General features: G+C 48.7%; 10 protein-coding genes across 10 annotated transcripts; 4 read left to right on the top strand and 6 right to left on the bottom strand.

The window, feature by feature from the left end:
• Positions 1-562: 562 nt before the first annotated feature.
• On the bottom strand, positions 563-2,556 carry EI90DRAFT_3115508 (uncharacterized protein; the record flags this gene model as incomplete). Its single annotated transcript, XM_039062795.1, has 6 exons — positions 563-694; positions 758-1,645; positions 1,699-1,951; positions 2,014-2,059; positions 2,095-2,401; positions 2,458-2,556. The coding sequence occupies 6 exons, from the start codon at positions 2,554-2,556 to the stop codon at positions 563-565; spliced, it is 1,725 nt and encodes a 574-aa protein (XP_038923460.1).
• Positions 2,557-2,949: 393 nt separating this feature from the next.
• EI90DRAFT_3031063 (uncharacterized protein) lies at positions 2,950-4,816 on the bottom strand (the record flags this gene model as incomplete). The annotated part of the gene is made up of 5 exons (XM_039058284.1): positions 2,950-3,043; positions 3,111-3,596; positions 3,652-4,104; positions 4,155-4,410; positions 4,462-4,816. Coding segments are annotated over 5 exons (1,595 nt in total), but the record flags the coding sequence as incomplete, so codon positions are not given.
• Positions 4,817-5,332: 516 nt separating this feature from the next.
• Positions 5,333-6,058, bottom strand: EI90DRAFT_2988292 (ribosomal protein L14 domain-containing protein). Its single transcript, XM_039056034.1, has 5 exons — positions 6,012-6,058; positions 5,735-5,944; positions 5,603-5,673; positions 5,462-5,539; positions 5,333-5,411 (listed from the first exon to the last, which is right to left on the bottom strand). The coding sequence occupies exons 1-5, from the start codon at positions 6,025-6,027 to the stop codon at positions 5,364-5,366; spliced, it is 423 nt and encodes a 140-aa protein (XP_038923458.1). The 5' UTR covers positions 6,028-6,058; the 3' UTR covers positions 5,333-5,363.
• Positions 6,059-6,312: 254 nt separating this feature from the next.
• EI90DRAFT_3285051 (uncharacterized protein) lies at positions 6,313-7,437 on the bottom strand. Its single transcript, XM_039066948.1, has 2 exons — positions 7,044-7,437; positions 6,313-6,987 (listed from the first exon to the last, which is right to left on the bottom strand). Exons 1-2 carry the CDS (start codon positions 7,206-7,208, stop codon positions 6,409-6,411), a joined length of 744 nt encoding a protein of 247 aa, XP_038923457.1. The 5' UTR covers positions 7,209-7,437; the 3' UTR covers positions 6,313-6,408.
• A 445-nt stretch (positions 7,438-7,882) lies between these two features.
• EI90DRAFT_819177 (uncharacterized protein) lies at positions 7,883-10,061 on the top strand. The gene is made up of 5 exons (XM_039068092.1): positions 7,883-8,428; positions 8,479-8,600; positions 8,656-9,305; positions 9,359-9,469; positions 9,532-10,061. Exons 1-5 carry the CDS (start codon positions 8,226-8,228, stop codon positions 9,637-9,639), a joined length of 1,194 nt encoding a protein of 397 aa, XP_038923456.1. The 5' UTR covers positions 7,883-8,225; the 3' UTR covers positions 9,640-10,061.
• Positions 9,509-11,293, bottom strand: EI90DRAFT_818499 (Sir2 family transcription regulator). Its single transcript, XM_039068090.1, has 6 exons — positions 11,068-11,293; positions 10,991-11,000; positions 10,887-10,934; positions 10,745-10,831; positions 10,366-10,682; positions 9,509-10,304 (listed from the first exon to the last, which is right to left on the bottom strand). Exons 1-6 carry the CDS (start codon positions 11,203-11,205, stop codon positions 9,675-9,677), a joined length of 1,230 nt encoding a protein of 409 aa, XP_038923455.1. The 5' UTR covers positions 11,206-11,293; the 3' UTR covers positions 9,509-9,674.
• On the bottom strand, positions 11,117-13,072 carry EI90DRAFT_3031052 (uncharacterized protein). Its single transcript, XM_039058283.1, has 3 exons — positions 12,598-13,072; positions 12,385-12,541; positions 11,117-12,324 (listed from the first exon to the last, which is right to left on the bottom strand). Exons 1-3 carry the CDS (start codon positions 13,028-13,030, stop codon positions 11,382-11,384), a joined length of 1,533 nt encoding a protein of 510 aa, XP_038923454.1. The 5' UTR covers positions 13,031-13,072; the 3' UTR covers positions 11,117-11,381.
• A 147-nt stretch (positions 13,073-13,219) lies between these two features.
• On the top strand, positions 13,220-15,508 carry EI90DRAFT_2902856 (uncharacterized protein; the record flags this gene model as incomplete). The annotated part of the gene is made up of 10 exons (XM_039054113.1): positions 13,220-13,588; positions 13,657-13,797; positions 13,849-14,028; positions 14,081-14,391; positions 14,488-14,593; positions 14,658-15,024; positions 15,103-15,184; positions 15,239-15,299; positions 15,355-15,413; positions 15,484-15,508. 10 exons carry the CDS (start codon positions 13,220-13,222, stop codon positions 15,506-15,508), a joined length of 1,701 nt encoding a protein of 566 aa, XP_038923453.1.
• Positions 15,509-16,050: 542 nt separating this feature from the next.
• EI90DRAFT_3143512 (uncharacterized protein) lies at positions 16,051-19,595 on the top strand (the record flags this gene model as incomplete). Its single annotated transcript, XM_039065031.1, has 13 exons — positions 16,051-16,229; positions 16,250-16,510; positions 16,575-16,907; positions 16,972-17,065; positions 17,127-17,202; positions 17,255-17,958; positions 18,029-18,317; positions 18,389-18,419; positions 18,529-18,553; positions 18,623-18,702; positions 18,766-18,928; positions 18,988-19,145; positions 19,208-19,595. The coding sequence occupies 13 exons, from the start codon at positions 16,051-16,053 to the stop codon at positions 19,593-19,595; spliced, it is 2,781 nt and encodes a 926-aa protein (XP_038923452.1).
• Positions 19,596-20,125: 530 nt separating this feature from the next.
• EI90DRAFT_3115501 (uncharacterized protein) lies at positions 20,126-20,818 on the top strand (the record flags this gene model as incomplete). Its single annotated transcript, XM_039062794.1, has 3 exons — positions 20,126-20,137; positions 20,190-20,340; positions 20,397-20,818. The coding sequence occupies 3 exons, from the start codon at positions 20,126-20,128 to the stop codon at positions 20,816-20,818; spliced, it is 585 nt and encodes a 194-aa protein (XP_038923451.1).
• Positions 20,819-20,984: the final 166 nt, after the last annotated feature.

Genomic DNA, 20,984 nt, shown 5'->3' with positions numbered 1-20,984 from the left:
GCCAAACGGGGGAACAACACTGGACCAGGGCAGTGTTTACGTCAAATTTAGAAGACTAGCGGTATTGCCTTCTGCTCCAGGTGGATTATGGCAACGCATCCATCCGCTCGAGGGCTCAGATGTGTCAGCACAGGCGCTCATGGACACACACTAGCTATCGGTCTGAGCGCCCAAATGTTCGATGACGATGAATATGACTTTGCGTGGCGCTGAGAACTCTTGTGTTCTTAGAACCGCTGATCAATCTAGCAAATAAAGCCAATTGGTCAGTTGAACGGCCCAAGCTATAACACACCCTGCCCGCCTCAATAGTGGTTAAAGGCCTAATGATCCGACGTCGTACGATCTTCCACATGGCTATCGCGGCTCCCCAGACTTGGAAGCACATATCCCATTATCTGCACGTAACATACCCAATAAGGTGGTCGACAAGGATTAGGAAAGGAAAGAATACCAAACTATATCCCTGCTTCAACCCCCATGAGATCTTTGCAACAGGATCATTATACCGTTTGAAACATTAACAAAGCGTAGTCAAGGTTGCACTGCCCATGATCACACTTCAACACTGATCAGTACGCCATCCACAGGACATTAACTCCCTCTTCCTACTCTCCTCCAGATCTTCGGCTGTGGGTTCGGCCCCGCCGATGGTCAAGATGATCATCTCCACCATTCCTTTATCTGGACTCTCCTGCACGAAAGACCATTCAGCATTCTGTGGCTAGAGCCTTACGTTACAACGAGAAAAACGAACCTCAAATAAAACGATGTTCTCCGCGTCCACCATCACGCCATTCGCCGCGGTTCCCACAGGGTCCAAAGGTTTTAAAAGTCGCCTTCTCTGCGTCCGGCATGTCATCGGTGCACTGTGGAACGAATCTTGAAACAGATATCCGAAAACATTCGTGTCTTTGCTAAACGGTTCAACGGCTAAATCCCGCGACAGTGCCTCTTCGAAACTAGGTACGCCCGAGTTTGGATGATGTTCGAGCCATGATGGAATTGGGTAACGGACACAGCTCCAGTCCGTATAAACGATTTCCGAATGTTCTTCCAAAGCCACTTGCCGACTCCCATGCATGAAGCACTCGAAATTGTTGGAAGGAACGTTCTTACGTGGCATCATCAGTGCAAGTTTAGGACCCCACATGTTCCAATCATAGCACCGAACAGCAGCAGTCCCTCCCATGTCGTCGGCGGGCAGGAATTGGACCCTCGCATCGGAGGACGGGGGCGAGAGCGCCAATTTCACCAGCTCGTCCGTATGTATAACGAGATTGAACTCTTTGAGATTATCGTCCAAATTACCTTCATGAGGAATAAATTCATCCCAAATAGCCCAATGGACCCATATTGTACGCTTATTGTTGATTTCGAATGGAGAGGGATTGTCAGAGTGCTCGTATTGGCCGGCCGCGATGTTTGGTGACGGATCAGAGGCGATGTCCAGAATAGTGGTGTGGTGTGAATCCGCCAGGTCAGGGAACTCGAATAGCGCGATCGCAACAAGACCAGAATCTTCCATTCGGTACAGTGTCAAGTTGGTATCTTTGAGGGGATTGACTTTAAGGTCTGATGGCATTATGACGTGCCGCTCGTCAACAAACGTAAATGAGGTGGCATCGCTTTCTAGCATGACGCTCTGTATGAAAAACGTTATTGAGACGGTGATACATTGAGACGGGTGATACAGACCAAAAGCTTCTTGCCCGTATCCCATTCATACACAACAAAGCCAGCTTTATCATCAGTTGCAACCGGGCACAGCAATCCATACAAGTTTCCCATGATTCTCATCTGCATCAGACCGATATTTGCGCAGATTTCTGGCATAAGGTGGTTTGATGCGGAAGGGTGGGGCAAACCCGTTCTGAAGGATAAGACGTGCGCAACAGGCTTCCAGGAAGCCGCATTGGCATCAGCGTAGTCTTCCCCTGCTATTTCCTTCCTTTGTGTGTTGATGAAGACCAAGGTTAGGATCGGCATGCATGGATTGGAAAAGGCACTGACAATTCCACGGCGATGAGCAAGTCTTGCTTGGGGTTGAAAGTGAAGTCTGACACCAGAAACCCGAGATCAGTATGCGCCCACCGTTTGAGCTTCGTGCCCTCAGCGGAGAAGGAAGTTCTATACACCACAATGCATTCTTCTCGGCTGCGGCATACACACCACCACCGATCTCGTAGGATGATAGTCGAGGAATCAGTACCCTTGTTTCTGTCCAAGAAAGGGTATCCCACGAATGCATGTATTTCCGGAACGCTTGAAGCCGAGCAGCCTTAGTTGCGTGAGGGCCACCTGAAGTGAGCGGTCCATCAACATATCCGTGCCAAGCGAGTTCCAACACGTATCGGAGAGCAGCGGTTTCAAGAATACAGCGAGAGAGCGACTTGCACACCTAATATATATCCATTACGGTGTGGAATGATATTAGAGATTTCTTGTTTAGCTTACTCGTAAACAATTCGACAAAGACACATCATCCAGACACAATAGAATTTGAAGCACGATCTCGTTGGGCAATCTCCTCAAATTTCCATACTCCGTTCCCATGATCGACCACCCCTCGGACCAACAATACGGTGAAACTCGAGGCTCACAACAGCGGAAATACGCCCCTCGTCGAAAGAACCAGTCCAATCGAAAGAATTATTGGGCCTTTGGCTTCCGGTGGCTATACATACTTCGGCTGTTTGTCCGCAATACATTATATCACTGTCTTGAGTCTTCACGGTTGGAACGATTGGTAGCTCATAACGTACAAGATGGCATGAAAGGGCTTGTTGCACTATCCCTAGGAAACGTTGAGTACCAAAAAGTACGGGACCTTGCCATCGCAGCCTAGAGGCTGGAGTCCTGCATTCACCTCGGCAATATGGTGCTAAAATGTCAAAACGCTCTTGAAACGCGCTCCAGTCAAAGATGCAGGGGATATTATCATATGATCTTGTGCAAATGACGCAAACTCAATTTTGACCATTCCACAACGAACATATTACATGGTAAGAACGGTGAGCATGGTACTTGATGTCGGAGACGTCTACAATCGGTCAACCCATGGAGTCAAATGATCAGATTATGCAGAGTCGGTAAAGCTGGGAGCCCACCTCAGATAAGACGATATGTTCAGCGTCGATCATGAGTTTCGATTTCCCGGAGTTCGGCACGCCATCGCTCCAAACTTTCGCACGTGTCGAATACCTCATCCTCGTCCTCATGGAATACTCCTGCAGCCCAAAGACCTCGCCCATAGGAAGGACACATTCGTCAGAGACGAACATTTCATCCCAGGGATATTCTCGTCGTACGAGGTCCCCCTTGTCGTCGTAATCCACCCAGACAGGAGCAAATTTATCTGGAGAAACAAAGTCGAGTACAGCAACTATGCCCATCTTAAAATCGGCCGTGACGCAACGTTTACCGTACGCGGCAGAACCAAATCTTCCCCAACTAGGGCCGCGGCCGAGGAATAACCCACGTCTGAACTCATCTTCGCATTGGTGATGAGAACCATCCCCTCTTTGTAGAACAAAAGGAACATCTTTTACGTATGCATACTTTTCGCCCCATTCTTCCCAGGGTATGCTGAGAATCTTGGATTTATGGTCAATTTCGAGAGAAGCTCTTGTCTTCGATGAGCTGGCTTACGGGATCATCGTTGGTACTGGATCTATCTGCTCCTGGATTGGCACAATCCAGGCGTGAAAGTAGCAATAACCGATGTAATGGAACATATACGAATAAATCCCGACTCGTGATGAGTGATGTTCGCCTGGGCGACATTCGGCATAGTCTCCACAATATGGAAACCATCTGGTTTTCGGGAGAGTAGGAAGGATGGAGACCGTGCGGCGTTGCATTCAGGTCGCTACCTGAGGCTCGAGGGGAGAGACAAGATATGTGGAAATACGACTCAAGCTCACCCAACACTGTAGGAAATAGAAAGTTCGCGAGCACCGTATATCCCGACGTTCCAGAGGGGACGCCGAGTTTGAACAAAGTAACAGAAGGGGGACATCCAGGCTCACTCTGGAAACACAAAGCCACGATATTTTCTGAAAAGAAAGCAAAGGACTTTGCATAACCCTGGAAACGTAGCGCCTACAGAGCGGTTGGTTTGGGTGCAAGAATAAACAACCAAGCGAACTAACGGATTTCAAGCTGGCAGATTTCCACTGATACGCAAGTAATTCACTCGAGGTTCCCGAGATTTCTAGGACAAGTATTCCATACATGTCACCTGAAATTTGGGATTCTAGTCTTCCGCCTCGGCGAAACGAAGAGGACTGTGATTTTAAAGTAGGAGACTGTGCCAAAGGATGGGCACTGCCAGATTCCAGAGACAGGAAACGCGAAACTATGGTTCGGCCCACGACGTCATCGTCCCTCATTTCCAAGGCATCTTCACTATCAAAGGAAGTGAGAATATGTGTCACACGCAGAACAAATGTGCAGGACCTCAAAAAGAAGGAATTGATGATGACGAGATCCTGGGAGGGATCCAAAGAAATATCGTGGACAGTGACAGCAGGGAATCTGTGTTCCCATCTCTTGAATTCAATGCCTTTCAATGGAGAAGGAAGCCGAATGCACTGTAACGAATGACGGGCAGCCAGCACAAGGATGCCGTCGGAAAGCTTCCATAGACCCGAGCGTCCGCTCTCATCGACGGGGACAAGGATCTCCAGCTTTTCCCATTTCAGTGTTGCCCAGTTGCTCAAGTGCCTAATCATTCTCTCCGCACGCGTGCGAACGGTAGGCTCATCAGGGGTGAGCGGACCATCCACGTAACATCGATATTCCAGAAGCATGGCGTATTGGAATGGCAAGAAGTTGTCGATGCATTTGTGGATAGTCCTACATACCTTGACCAGCCACGTTTTGGGATGAAATCTCAGACAATGGGACAAACTCACTTGCGAGCAACGAGCCAGAGATCGGCCATCAAGGAATGACAGAATATGAGCGAGGAGCTCCGTCGGAAGGTAAATGAGGTAACCAGACTGGAGCATGACTACGCAGACACGTCAGTAGCTTTTTGTGCTGCAGCACCTGTCTTCTCGAACTGCTACAGCGTGTCAATGGGACTTTCGAAGATGCTCGGTGGAATCCGATCTAGGTCTCGTGAGTCAATCTTTGCACCTTTTTGCAGCGTCTTGAATTGAAATTTCCATCATCCTAATATCTCGCGAAGCAAAAAGGGGCTAAACCCTCGAAGCCGGTGAGGAGCACCATGCATGCCCTGACCACGTTCGGTGGTGGGAGATATATTTGCGAACAATTGTGGCACAAATAAGGATGCGTAGGCGTATTCATTAGAATATCACAGAAAAAAGGGACACGGAAGGAAGGGTGGATCCTCAAACGACAGTCCCCGCATTAGCAGCGATACGTGGCCATAAATCAGCCTGAACAAACGTGGTGAGCACGTAATACGAATCAGGACAAAACCACGTACACATTCTTTCGCGACTGGCCCTGTAATGGCAGAACCTTTCATTTCACCCTTGGGATTCACGATAACACCGGCATTGTCCTGAAAGGCCCAATCATTGGATTGGATTGGGATAAGCGCGCAGAGAGAGTGCGGGGTACGGACCTCGAAGTACAAAAACACTCCATCTTTCCGTCTCCACGCCTTTCTTTGACGAACGATAATAACAGGCATAGCTGCACATTAAACGAACTATTCAGCAACAGAGCATGGGTGGAAACGGGTGTGGAGACATACTCTTCTTTCGCAATTCAGGCTTGCCCTTCTTCACCGAGGCAACGACCATGTCACCAACTCCAGCATCTGGCAGCCGGTTCAAGCGAGCACCGAAACCGTAAGGCTCAATGATATAAAGTGTCTTTGCTCCGCTGTTATCTGCGCAATTCAGGATTGCACCAACAGGAAGACCGAGAGTCAGGCGGTATTTGCTACCCTGACCCACGGAGCCTATCAAGAACGCATGCAGCTATCAGTAAACATGATTGGTCGTGACGAAAACACCTCCTCTACGCACGCTGCTGCTTGGACATTTTTCAGGTCTTGAAGTTGCAGAGAGAAGTTCGAGATGAGGCACGTGAATAGCGCGTTCGGGACTGTACAGTTGCGGTAATTCTATACCGGCAACATCCACCCGAAGTTTTTCTCTTCAAAACGACGTCTATCTTCGCTGAATACTTCACTCGATTTTACTGGTGGAGCCTTGTGCCTACGGAGTCCCCCGTGACAGCTTGAACAATATCTCAGGATTTTATCTGCAAGTCGTCCTCAAACTTGAATCTGATCAAATCAACATCGTGTGGCAATGTACAACCGGTATTATACAAGGTATATTGTATGGTGCAGTCTGAACGAGGCGTCCCATCTAAGCCTCGGCTTGTTGGATGCGCAGGAACAATCAATCGCGTACCATATCATTTGTTGGCGCATCCGCACGTAGTCCTTAAAGATCGACCCATTTCCTCCATCATGAAATGCAGCTCTAACGGGGTCGTGTAGACAGCACATTTGTTGGAACACTCTGGACACTCGGAATTTAATCCAGATACTGGACTTGGTTGATCATTAGTCACGTCTGACTGAGTGATGCTTGCACGGGAGCTGGGGAGGATGGACGGCGGGAGAGAGACTGTACGTGCGACAGAAATTCCCGTACCCCCTGTCCATGATGTTCTTGCCCAGTCCCTGGCCAAATCGGCAACGAATACAGGGGCGGGAGGCAAAGGCAAGTCATCAAATCGATGACCGAACGCATCGGCGACCGCACATTCCGGGCCGACTTCCCGTGCAACCGTTGATGCATCTTGAGTGTAGACTCCGAGGTGTGGCCCTGGATCCCCGTTACTCCGTGGCGAATGCGAAGGATGTTGCAGGACGATTGCAGCATTTGGCACCAAACCCGCCTCATCCACTTCTTCCTGCTCACGTGAGGGCTCGGAGAAGGGAGGCCAACTATGGGCGAGGGCTTGTGAAGCCTCTATACCGGAATTGCTCTTTGCGGGGTCTAAATGAGGTGATGATGCTCAGATGATCACTAGGTATGGCTCACGGGTTGCTCAGAGGACATCTTGGAGCTTATGTTCTGCCCAACGTCACGCGTGGGTCCGCTGGCCTTTCGATGGCGGGCTGAAGGGCGTGACCAAGCGGGAAGATGGAATATTCGACTCCCTAGCTTCGGGATTCGTTTCAGCTGTCTGCGTAAAGACTGAAACATTTTGGGCGCCTTCTTTAAAGATTAGCACGAGTACTGGCAACCTCGGGAATTAGAGCACTTACGGAACTTTGTTCATAGTGTGCAGATGCTGAGAGTGGGGAACCCAATGTTCTCCTCCAGGCTTTTACTATTAGGTCGTTTGCCTCTTTTTCAAGCGCTACGCCATCTTCGCCTGGGATTGGATGGATGTTTGGTGTTGGTGTAGGTGTTGCATAAATGGATGCTGGTGCTGTGGCGTGGACATGAGAATGACAAAGATTACTGAACTGTATTTATGTTTAAAGGGTTCTCATACTGTAGACAGAATCTATGCGTTTGGACGAAGAGGAATGCAAGCCAGCTACTACGGGATGCACAGAAAGAGGTTATAAAGAAGATTCCAGGCCTAAGTCTCGCGCAGAGCACGCATCATACCAAGTTTTATATATGTTGCGGACTGCGCCACTCACATCAGGGCTTGCTTTTCGGGGTAGGGCGTATCAATTAAAGAAACAAAAGGCAGTTGAAGCCACAAATGTGTAACGATCAGAATTCTGCTACAATCTTCACCGCGTATCGCAACAGACAGATGAAAAGCTGGCTGAGGAATCATTAATGCTTAGTACATTGAATTTTTTGAGGAAAACGCGTCGTCACGCGTGGACGACGCGAGATGTTTTTATTGAATGCGTGTTGTTTGTTGTTTGAAGTTCCCCGACCCTCCAGGCCTCAACGTTCCAATTCGATCTGACTGGGCTACCGTGCCATTTTCATGCCCGTCGAGGATGTAAATGCTACCCTTCAACAACCTTTGACCGACTTGAGCGGGGTCCCTGTCGTGAATGTCATCTCCCCCACACCGCTCAAGAGTGATATTCGCAACCGCGAGGCCAACATCTCGACACCAACACTGAGAGGGGATTCCCGTACTCTTAAGCCCCCTCACACGTCTTTTCGGGTGCTATATCGTGGCTCATTGTGTTTCTTGAATGGAGAAACCAACATTTCCCTTGAAGGTGATTGCGAACAATAACCTTCATGAACAAACTTCACGCCCACAAACCTTCGCTAGGAATATGCTTTGTTGCCTGTTTCCCCCTGGCTCCAACTTCTTCTCTCATGACCTCCCGTCTGGCTCTTGCCCTCGAATCACAAAGGGGACGACCAACCCTGAACATTAACTCGGTGGTGCCATTCTCATCTGTTGAGAGCCGACTCGACATCTCGATTGATGTGCATGTGTAAGTTTAGAGAGGACTATGTTGGAAAGTCTTCCAATCTTGGACCATAGGCATATACATCCTCAGTCCCTGCTGGCGCTGGCTTACTTTGAAAGTATATTCTGCACCGAAACACTCTCTCGTCGGGATAGTCGCGCTTCATATTGTGTCCAGATAAGATTGGATGATATAGGTATGTATTGATAGACGTATGACTTTCTAGTAGCCGATATTCACATTCACCATAGGAGACGAGAGCGATGGTATCGTCATATACGCAGAGCTGGACACTCAAGAATTGAATGGTGTAAACAATGATACCCCTCGCATACTTCATATCCGTGCCGCACGGCTCAACCCAATATCTTCTACAAGTGACCAAATAAAACGAAAACCACGACCCGATGACCCCCTTCCACGCAATCCCCTGTTATCTGCTGCTACACTCTCCAAGTCAGATTCTTTCACTAAGCGACGAAGAGAAATGTCCGCTTCATCTATCTCTGTGGTGAGCTCGGACCGTGCTAAAAAGTTGGCTCGGACCGAAAGCACCAACTCCGTGAGGAATAGTATTTTCTTGGAACCTTCCGTCCCATCCAAAGTGAAGGTGTCAGGAACACTCTCACGGACTAAGTCTTTCCAGCCATCAGGGGATGGCGCGAGGGAATGGCCTGGTGGAAATGCAATGAAAGTCCCCAAACCACGAAAGCCTTCTATTCAGGGCCGGCTTCACCCGGATCTTTATGGGGAAGAGGATGATGTCTTTGGCACAATGGACGCCCTTCGAGCGCCCAGTGGTCTTAGAGACATGTCGCCTCCAGATCGCAAGCCTTCTGATGGTAAACCATCCCTTACAGTCACGCCAGGAGAAGAGACCCTAGTCAGAATCAATAAAGAGGTGAGAGAACAATATCTTTGCGGCCTATGGACTGATGGGACACTCTAAAATAGACAATAAAGAAGGCTGTCGTCTCAGGTATGAGCAGTATGGGAGTCACGAAGACACACCTCGACTTCAAAGAAATATATCAGTGTGTGACTAGGGGGATTGTACTAGCTTTTGTGAGTGCGGGTTCAGTCTCGCTCTAACGTTGAGGATCCGACTTGGCTGCTTAATTTGACAGCGACACAAAATGCAAACTCAGCGGGTCGAGCGAGAAGAGGTTCGACCATATGTTGCCAAACACCTAGAGATGTACATCATACACGACGTAATACAAGACACGAAATGACAAGAAATAGAATAAGTGGGCCAGACAGCGAACAATCACAAATTCGTCTTGTCCAGGATAGTACCAGGATTCTCATAATCGGCTACCGTCCCAGCGTTTTCAGGAGTATCCGTTTGATCGTCACTTTCGGTCTTTGGGACTTCGGAGCGGTTCCCCAGCTTCTCGTCTGAGTCCTTTACTGTTTCTCTCAATGGTGTCTCCCCAGTATTGGAAGATTCTGCAAGCTCCAGATTTACCACCTTGACATGCTCCTCAGATATTTTGAGGGTCTTCTCGACTTCTTTAGTGAGAGCTTCCACCTCCCGGGAAAGTTTTTCGTCTTTCGATTCCTCCGTCGTGGCAAGGGATTTTCCTTTGCTTTCCGCTTCACTGTCTCTTTCCACGAGATCTCCCGTTACTTCCCATAGAGCTTCTAGCTCGTCACCCCACCCCAACTTCGTACAAAGCTGGCGTACAACCGTATCACAGTCCCCTAGGAGGAGAATATCCTTTTCTCGAGATCCAATATCCCCAACTTTGTCAAGATTAATGAGCACGCGAGGACAACTTTTTGGGACATAATAGGTAAGGGAGGCGAATGGGAACACCGACAACGAGGTGCCAAGGATGATAAGCAAGTCCGCAGTCCGTAGAGATGGGACGGCTTTGCCGAATGAAGTGGGTAGCTGAGAGCGTTTTGTGAGCACATGTATACAGTTGCGTGCAGATGTTCAGCATATAACTCACCGACTCGCCAAAGAAAACGATATTTGGCTTGACCAAGCCCTTGCATTTTGAGCATCGCGGGATTCGTTGGACAGCTACACATTCGCGCATTTTGTCATCCGGATACGATGCACCGCATTTGATGCATGAATGGGTCGCAAAGCTACCATGGGCCTCGATGAGTCTTTCAACAGGTACGCCAGCTCGACGTTCTAGAGTATCTATGTTCTGAGTGAAGCAGGTATGAAGAAGGCCCTTTTCATGTAGTAACCGAATGAATGAATGAGTGATTGTAGGACGGAACTTTCCTGGCTCCAACTCTTTGGCAAGAGCATAGACTGAGGTTTCAACATGTTGTCAGCAACGATTTGAAGAGACCCTTGGCTCATTGGGAACTGACATGGTTCTGGCCGTTCTTCAAAGAAGCCAATGTCAAAGACGGCCTCGGGATAAGGTAGATTCAATCGTGCGAGATTGGCGTAGAGTCCTTCCGGGGGTATGATCTTTAGTTCCTGGAATAGGGATGCAACTGGATGACGAACCTGTTTTGGGCGATCGGAAGTCAGGGATGCCAGCAGAAGTCGATATCCCTGATAACGTTTGTCAGTCTTAATGGTTCGTCCTGTGAGGGAAGCCTGAAGCATACCAGCTCCCGCCTATGACGTTTGTTTAGTTTCAATTAAGCGCCGGCGCTGCAATAACTGGTATCAAAGAATATCATACCAGAATGAACACATTCTTGCAGACATCCTTATCCAAGATGTGTCGTACAAGGGTATCCACCCCCGCGGTTGTGTCCCCCTCCTTTTTATTCTTCTTAAATGGCATTAAGTAGTTGAGCCAATGATTAAGGTCAGTCATGGCGCTGGTTCGGCATTCGGCGCAGCTTCTGGTTAACTATTTGTAGTACGTGGGGCCAGAGTTTAGGTCATTGTTAGGTTTTAGTACGCGTGTGCTCGAACGAGGACGATCATCACAATGATGACAATTAATTGTAAAGACCGTTTGCGGTACATATGTTACATGTACGCATACATTCAAGCCGGAACTCTCTGCGATTGCGAAAGTGGCCGACTCCTCCAACGCCACAATCCGGCAATGATCACTTCGAGAGGCAACACAAGCGTACTCCAAAGCACGGTGTCCACGTGTGTGAAGAATCGTTCGACTGTATCCCGCTTCCCAAACAAGCGCGTGGCGTAACGGGGCAGAACTATGAGTACAAACGGAATAAGATTCAGCGGTGGTGGGTATCTCCTTGGGCGAGAGTAAATGGTCGTAGCAATCAATAGCTCGCGGAGAATCTCGGGTGATAGTGACCTCCGCCCTGTACGACTTGATGCTACCATCTCATTTCCAGGTCGAGTTGAATGTCGAATGAGGGACGAAGCTGCAAATAGTGCAGCAAAGAAAAAAGATAAAACAAGCAGAATGAAGAATGCGATCCTTGTGGGAGGAGGGGCTGAAGGAATTAGTCCACTGATGATTGCTGGAGTGTCCAGAAGGGGCGAAAGAGACCATGGATCTGGCCCCCCAAGTCCATTCGACAGGAGAAATAGTGATATTAGTATAAGGGGTAGGAAGAATAATACGGGTCGGAAAACTGCTGGAACGAGGAGGGACCGGAATTCCAATGAGGCTGACAGGGCACCACGAGGAGTGAGTAAATATATAGGTGTTGGTGGGAATGGGAGAAGAAGTAACAGTATGCTCCAGCAGTAAGAGAGAAGCAGAAGGGTATACGAGAAGGACCCAGGATCGGGAATGTGAGGTCCGTAGACAACGAATGCTACGAGAATGGGGAAGAGAGACATTTGAATGGCCGCCGGCCGTAGAGGAGTCATCGATGCAAAAGCGTAGATCACTAGAAGGATTGTTTGCCATGTATGATCAAATGGAATCGGGTCACTTTGCAATAGGAAGATGGTGAAGTTAACCAAATGCAGCATATGGAATAGGATATCCACTGCGTGCGAAGCCCTGCATTTGACACCTGGCTTGTGAGAAAGAGCGAAATTATAGTGAGTTGCTCGCACGCGCCTTGGGCTGCATATCGCGTTCAAACGTTGCATGATGCCGTATTTTGGAGGAAGGGGCCACCTGACGCCGCCTTTCCAAGCATTTGTAATGTAGGCACTCATTACGGGGTTTAGAAATAATACGGACGGCTCCGAGGAGTAGTTGATCAGATCAACAACTGCGGTAAACTCAACTCAAAACGTCGTCCCAAATCCTCCCCGTCAACACACTCACCGGAAACCCGTGCATCACTATCCGCACTAACACGCAAAGATGTCCACATAGCCTCGTCCAGACCCCCATCCTCTTCGCTTCTACTCAAAGACGCTCTCTGAGACCTTGTAATATATGCACCAAACAAATCTTCGAGCAGAGTGGGCAAAAGTGCAGGTTGGATATCTGAGAAGGCAGTATGTTGTTCTGCATGAGGCCGGAAGATGACATCGGGGGAAGAAAGTATGATTGCCACGGCAAGGTAAAAGGCAGTTCGACGAGAGAGGTGTTCGTCAGCCCTCCACGGAAGGCGTTGTTCTATCAATGCTGGTGTGACAAGCTCCACTCCGGACAGTGCATGAACAGTTGATAGAAGGTCTGGTAGTTCAAGCTGAAAACATTCCTCCTCGTTCGCCAGAGAAGATCCGAGCAGTGGGGTCGTTTCCGAAGCCATGTAGTAAACCGCCAGAAATTCAAGGCGGTGACTCTATTTGGCTCTGTTGATATCGAGTCAAGCTTCAGCGCCACTCAATTGTTCCCATCTGATTCGACGCGATCGCGCAAGGCCCCGAAAACTCGATCTGTATCCCCCTAGCTTGCAAGAGTATCTAAAACTATAAATACTTGGATTTTACGCGTGACTATGCCTGATACTACAGCAGACTCCGTTGGAAAAGTTTACATCGATGATCAAGGCTCTGACGAGGTTGGTGATGGGTCAGCCGAGAGACCATTCCAAACTGCCTTCAGAGCCCTAACTGTAGCTGGAATACAAGCCAATGTCTTTGCGCGGAAGACACCTGGAGGGGAGTACGAGCCTCTTGGTACCTCAGCCTTGAAGAAAGCCAAAAAGACGATGGAGCTTAATGAGCGGAAGGCGAAGAAGAACGAGGATCAGAAGGCTTCCAAGGAAAAGGAGGAAGCCGAGAGGCTTGCTCGAGAAGCGAGGAGGATAGAAGAGAGCAAGAAGATCGTTTTAGAGGAAGACACCTCCTTACCTCCAGCAACCAAGGTAACTGAGCATATATTGCATGTAGTTCGTATGTGGTAACTGATGTGAAGCGAATGTGAAAGAGTAAGATCCAAGAGCTTACCAAGTTTCGCTCAAAGCGTGTTCGGGTGTCGGGTTGGGTTCATCGCCTTCGACAACAAAAAGAATTGACTTTTATTGTTTTGCGTGACGGAACCGGTTTCTTGCAAAGCATTCTGGCTGGAAAATTGGTGAGGTTTTCTTGGTTTATTTAATTATTGCTCATATGGACTCCCTTTTAGTCTCAGACGTATGATGCTTTAACCTTGGCAACGGAGGCAACGGTTGAGATTTATGGAATTATCTCTGAAGTACCGGAAGGGAAGACTGCACCAGGGGGACACGAGCTAATTGCTGATTACTGGAGACTTCTTGGTGCTTCCCCTCAAGGGGACGACGCATTTTCAAGTAAACTCAATGCGGTACGTAGTTCCGTCTGGATTGACGGCTCATCACTAACGTTGTAGTATCCAGGAATCAGAGGGCAGTGTTGTCGCCGACAACAGACATCTCGTATTACGTGGAGAGGTAGCCGCTTCCATCATGCACGTTCGGGCAGGGGTTCTTTCCGCATTTCGAAAAGTGTTTGAGGCGCATAGCGTGGTGGAGGTTACTCCTCCGTGCATGGTACAAACTCAAGTAGAGGGAGGCGCTACTCTATTCAAGTTTGATTATTATGGCGAGCCGGCGTTCTTGACGCAGAGCAGTCAGCTGTACTTGGAAACTTGCTTGCCCAGTCTCGGAGACGTCTATTGTATCCAGGAAAGTTTCAGGGCTGAAAATAGGTGGGTTGATTTCATTGTCTTGTTCGTCTCTCCCAGCTGAACGAATACTGCTTTAGCCACACTCGAAGGTTCGATTGCGAGTGCTAGCAGAATCAGTGACGCTTATCTTACATTCTGCAGACACCTGAGCGAGTATACCCACTTAGAGGCTGAACTGGCATTTATAACGTTCGACGATTTGATGACCCATATCGAGACAGTCGTACGTACATAATGATCGCCCCATTTCGCTTCATGCTATAATCAGTGGTACCCTTAATCCTCAGATTTGCGAAGCGGTTGACACCGTACTCGAGAATCCTCGCCTAGCAGCCATGTTGAAGCAGCTCCATCCCAAGTTTCAACCACCGAAACGACCCTTTTTGCGCATGTCGTACCGAGATGCCATCAAGTACCTCATCGAGCACGACATCAAGCGGAAGGACGATGACACTGGTGAACTGGTTGACCACGTTGTTGGTGATGATATTGCGGAAGCGGCAGAGCGTCAAATGACGGATCAACTCGGAGTCCCTATGTTTCTGCATGGATTCCCAAAGCATCTGAAGGCGTTTTATATGAAGAAAATCCCCGGAGATGAGGAGTTTACGGAGAGTTGTGATCTATTGATGCCTAATGTTGGAGAAATTGTCGGTGAGTGTGATCAGAAGAATGCCCTTTTGACGGCGTTTTTGTTTTTCTGATGCCCAGGTCGACAAACTCTTTGCGCAGGTGGTTCAATGCGTATCCCTGGAATTGATGACTTACTAGATGGGTATAAACGCGAAGGGATAGATCCCGCACCGTATTATTGGTAAGCCTGTTTTGCTGTGGAGCGCAGGTCTTTTGGCTGGAATCAGTGACGCAGGTTCACTGACCAACGGAAATATGGGACATGTGAACATGGTGGATATGGCCTTGGTGTCGAAGTGAGTCATCAACATGTACCGACACTCCTATCTTCTTACATGCCTTGCTCTGCAGCGCCTCCTTGCGTGGTTGCTCAACCGTTATACCGTTCGAGAGTGTTCGTTGTACCCTCGGTGAGTGGTTCTGGTTTCCGATCAACGGTGGCTGTACGTTCCTGACACGATTTAAATACTCTCAATTTAGGTGGCCGGGACGTGCCACGCCTTGATACTTGTATGATAGAATATCAGTACTCGTAGCTGTTTAGATGTTCTTGCATGTGCCTAGAGCGGTCTTTTCGATAGTCACCTATAGTCGGAGCGGTTAAAAATTGCAAAAAAAGACTCAACTCCACTTTTTATTTCAAATTACATAACGACGTGCATCTAGAAGCCTAACTTAAAAAACTCAACTCAATTCAGTTATTTCTTGTTGTGTGCTTTCGCGATACAAATATGTTGCTGAGTCGGAGGGGATCTCCGGTGGCTTCTTTAGTGTACGGTTGGAAATTCAGTCATTTTTGCTCCAATCCTTAGCAACGACTGCTGTCTCTCCCCATTCACCACTGGACCATTCTCATTTGTTTTCACTCTTAGACTATGGCTTCGTCTGCCAACCCTAATGACTCATCTGATATACCGCAGCGACAGGACTCGCCGCCTCACTTAGAGCTTGGCCGCCCCTCGGATGAAAGCAACCATCCACCCCAGACTACCCCACCCTATCGTTTGAACATGAGCCAGTTGACACTTCCCCCAGAGTATCTCTCCGATGGCGCAAGCCAAGTTGACCTTCATCACAGAGCTGGCACATCCGATGAGAAACGTCCGCTTGACGGATCTCGGGCTTCGGATGATTCTGACGAGCCTGTCAAGAATACTAAGGATACGCCGGGTTCCCCCACTGTGGATCGTCGAAAAGGTCAACATGTTTTCGAGGGAGATACGCTGGTTGGTACGAAAACCAACAGGGACTTTTCTGGCAATACTGTGCACTACCCTGATGAACTTGGGCATAAACATCCCGCTCACCCGAATTCAATTGATGCCACCGGGCAGAGAAGGGTCTTTTCTGGAGGAAGACAGAGCATTGTCAATACCGAGGACGAGGCATCTGATGAGGATGAGACGTACGATTGGAGTGATGAGGATGATTTGGTCGATGAGGAAGCAAGGTTCGAGGAGAAGCTTGGTGTTAAATCCCCTAAGAAAAAGAAGTGGGGTCCGAAACGGCAAGTTTGATCGCCTTTCCATCCAAGCATTTCTCCATAGTAATTCTTGACAAACAACTTCCAGGATCGCCACCTTCTTTTTCTCCACTCTTATTGGGTCCACAATTCTTGTGGGCGTTCTCGCGGCTGTCCCCATTTTCGTTCATTTCTACTGGTACAAACCACACCCTACGCCACGTCGCCGTTGGGTCTCAAATAACATTTCCGCTTGGTTCTATTGGGCTGCCGCCAATTTGCTCATTTCTTGGTATCTCGCTGCGATCGTGAACATTGTGCCACATGTTATGACTTGGATCGTCCATATCTCCTGGGGAACCGTTACGGAAAGGTTCAAGAGCAATATGGCCATGTATGATGCATTCAAAGGTCATATCAAACCTATTCTTTATGCGGCAAGGTGCTACTCACTTTCTTGCCACGGTCACCAAAAGAGACTGACTCTCTTGTTTGGTGATTTCAAGTGGCTGGGTGTCTTGGTCGATTATATTTTCTGGCATCTTTCATTTATACGATTCCAAGGGTGGATCCTCTAGTCAGGCAGCGTACACTGATAGGGTAGGCTACGCTGTCATCGCTTCGACAGCAGACTACTGACTATTTAACATGCTCGTGCCAGCTTCACCAAGTTGTTGTACTTATCTTCTTCATTGTTCTATTATTCTCCATAGAGAAGATCATTCTTCAAATGATCGGTACATAATTCAGTTTCTGACTACAGGCACTTGACGACAACCTTCTCCATAGGATTCACATTCCATCGTGTCGCCTTCGAGGACCGCATCCAGGAAGTAAATAAGGCTACCAACGTGCTGGATCACCTCAAGGACTACAAGCCCACACACAAAAATCGGCAGTCGGGTTTCAATTTTGGCCGAGTCATCTTTCCACCACTCCGCGCTCCCCAAAGTCGGCCTTTGACTCCTATTGAGAGTCAAACTGAAGATCCCCAAGCTTTAGAAGCTGGATTTGCTGCTGATAATGATGAGATTCCCGCAAGTGCGAAAAAATATCGGAAAAAGCAGCGATCGAGTAAGAGCTGGTTTGGCGGGGGTAAACGAGTCCCTACCTCGGATCCGACGAACGACGCTTTCACCGCGGAGATGACACCCATATCTTCGGGTCGGGATGGGGTTAGTAATATATCATCAGCTGATGTCACGAGGGGGAGTTTTCAAGGGGAAAGATCTAGATCAAATTCCCCGTCACCTCGTTTTGCGTTGGGGTCCGGAAGTCAAACTCACACCTACCCTCCTAATAACAATGATTCTAATCGTCGTGTGGGGGGTGGTGAGACGGAGGTGACGGATGATGAAGGTTTTGGAGCTGTCGCCACTACTGCTGCGAGAGTGTTGAAGACTGCTGTGTTGCACGATGCGAGGAATATCAAGGGAAAGGACATCACGGCCGCTGATCTGGGCTTCGCGATCAGCAGCCCTCATGAAGCGAAGGTTGGCCGTTGTTTTCGTTGTTCACACCTGTGGTCCGACTTACGTGGTGTAAACCCTCTTTCAACGATAGAAACTGGCGCGTAATCTTTATTTTGCTTTCCGAGGGGACCACAGACGTCGTCATCTCATTCCATCGGATTTTTATCCTGCCTATGGTACACATGAGGCAGCGAAGGAGGCTTTCAAGATTTTTGACAAAGATGGGAATGGAGATATCACTCGAGCGGAGATCAAGACGACCATCTTGAAGATTTACAAAGAACGTCGGTTCTTGGCTAGAAGTTTGAGGGATGTGGATCATGCGCTGTCGTCGTTGGATATAATCATGATGGTGTTCTTTACGATGGTTCTTTTCTTTAGTAAGTGTTCCATCCCTTTTTGTGTTGAGTGGCGAGAAAGGTCTTCTTTTCTGACGTGACCCCTTACTTAGTCTCGCTCTCTGTTTTCAGTGTCTCCATTGGGTAAGTCCGGGTGGCGGAAATAGTGGTAAACGATAACATGAACCGCTTCCGCTTCCGCTTTTTGTATTCTCGAGTGGATTATACTGATTTGTTCATTGACTCGCACTAGAAAATCCCTGGCTTCGATCTATACTGTACGTATCATCTGAGACCCCACAACCCTTTTTCCCAACCGACTTATTTTCGTTCGCATGTTCCAACAGCTCGGTCTTGCTGCCTCCTTTGTTTTCAAAAATTCTGCGTCGAATGCTTTTGATGCAGTTATCTTCCTTTTCGTCACCCAGTATGTATTATTTTGTCTGTGCATGCTCGTACCATCAAGTGACTGACTCGTCGTTTCTTCCAGTCCGTTTGATACCGGTGACAGATGCTTCATTGATGAGGAGAATTTAGTTGTTAAGAAGATGGGTCTGTTCGCGACGACTTTTACACGCGCGGATGGGACACAGGTTTATTACTTCAACTCGCAACTCTTCGTCAAGTTCATTTCCAACGTGCGCCGTAGCGAGGTAAGTGACTGAAAATGACATATGATTTTCAGTGCTGCTTACATTACACGTGGTTCAAGAAAATGTTTGAGAATTTGAGGATCCAGGTCAATTGGCGGACGCCTCTCGAAAAACTCGATCAACTCGATAAATGTATTAATCATTGGATCGAAACTGATGATAATCGCTGGTTCGGAGGGGGCACTAATTGTACATTGCAACGTATCGACAATCAGAGGTGTGTACCGATTAGGGACCGTTGCCGGAGATCGTAGTCCAAAGCCCATTCCTTGTTCTCAGGAGTCTCGAAATTACTATGGGTATCCCCCACAACAGTAACTGGCAAGATTGGGGGGCTTATTTGAATCGCAAGACTGTCTTTCACGCTGCCGTCAACCACTACTGCCGCGAACTGGGTATTACTTGGGTCAACTCGCCGCAGCCCGTCCTACTTGTGAATCCGGACGAGAAGATGGCCCCTCGTCCGTCTGCGTATGATGAAGGTAATGTTACCATTAACGAAGCGGAACCTCCGTCTCCAGAAGTCAGAGAGATACCTGTTTCACCCAAGTTGCCTCCGGCACCCAAGCCCGCGCTCTTCTTTAAACCTCCAGCGGAGGAGTACGCTGCTGGTATGCGTCTCAGAAAGTCTAGGAAGAATGCGGCACGGGCCAACCACGACTTTTAGAATGCACTCCCCAAAGCCTCGCCACATGTTGTTTTCTTTTTTGTCTCCGCCAACCTTGCTTTCGCGACAACAAACCGATCTGCTCATTTTTCAATATCTGACCAGGCGATCTGAGCTTTCTTTCTCGATGCTGGCCATCTTCACCCTTCACCATTAGTGCTAATCTCACAATGTTCCTTTTTGCTCCTCAAACTGGCGACGTGTAATTATCATTTTTTTGCTGCGTTAATTATGATTAATTTTCATCTTGGGAATTGTTCCTATTGTTGTTCCTCGCCACGCGGGCGTTCGCTTTATCACAAAGGTTCGTTGGCCAAAGAAAACTGAGGAAGTGACTTTGCATCCGGCAAGTGGCAGGGCATAATGACTGCTTATTATGTCTGGCCTCTCCCTCGTGTCTCCTCTCAACGATTTCCCCCCCTTAACGTCTTCCTGACTCTAGCCTTGTTCTCAACTCTTTACGAGCTTGAGGTTGTCGTCATCCCTGATGCCGGAGTTCAGATTCATAAATTACTTCGTGGATGACAATAATGCTGACCATGGTGAGTCAACATCTCATCCGAACACGCACCCAGGCATTGGCACGTCCACCAGGACCCAGGGTCGCCACATCTACCCTTGCCCATCAGGACAGTTCTTGGTGGCACGTTGTTTACATCCCCATCCATAGCAGTCGACGAAGAACAACGTGACAACCCTGAGCCATATCCGGAGCGGACTGCCATCAGCCGGCATCCTGGGCCAGGTAAGTTTCATTCGGCTGTGTGGTTGCGCATCATTCTGAATCGCTACCCGCTACAGATCACTCCGATAACGGGTCCTTTATCGGCGAGGACGTCGAGTACGAAGAAGACGGCTCATTGTGGCTACAATCCCCATCACCCACCTCGGACGCCAGGACCGGAACGCCACTATATGCGCTGGAGATGTCCCCCTCCGAGATGCATTCCCAGTCATCGGGCTCATCCCCCAGATTGATCCGCATCCCGGCAACCAACTTCCTCGACGCGCGCTTCGCACTCATGCCCGTCCATGTGAAGTCGGCTGGCGAGAGATCTTTCACAGGAGAGTCCAGCAGCTTCTCCTTCTTATGGGAAGACAACAGAGGGGAACCGTTCACCCGCGTGCTTCCGGCCTTAGGTACGTCGGAGCCAGCTAAGGAGCCTCTTCCCCGGCGGTTCTTGAATGGAGTGCCAGCCTTCTACCAAAACGTCCTCATCTGAAGGCTACCTCGCCTTATCCTCTCGCCCGTTGCCTTTCTCATCGTTGTCCTCATCTGTCACACGTCCCCTGCTCATGGCCCGTGTCCTCCATTTGTTGCGTGCCTGTGAATTTTGGTTATCTTTTCACATTTCTTGCTCTAATATTATTGTTATTATTGTCCTTATT

This window comes from Cantharellus anzutake (genome assembly GCF_015039405.1).
Source record: "Cantharellus anzutake strain C23 chromosome Unknown EI90scaffold_2, whole genome shotgun sequence".
Taxonomy (NCBI): domain Eukaryota; kingdom Fungi; phylum Basidiomycota; class Agaricomycetes; order Cantharellales; family Hydnaceae; genus Cantharellus; species Cantharellus anzutake.
Note: the sequence above shows the minus strand (reverse complement) of the source record. Positions and strands in the feature narration are given on the sequence as shown.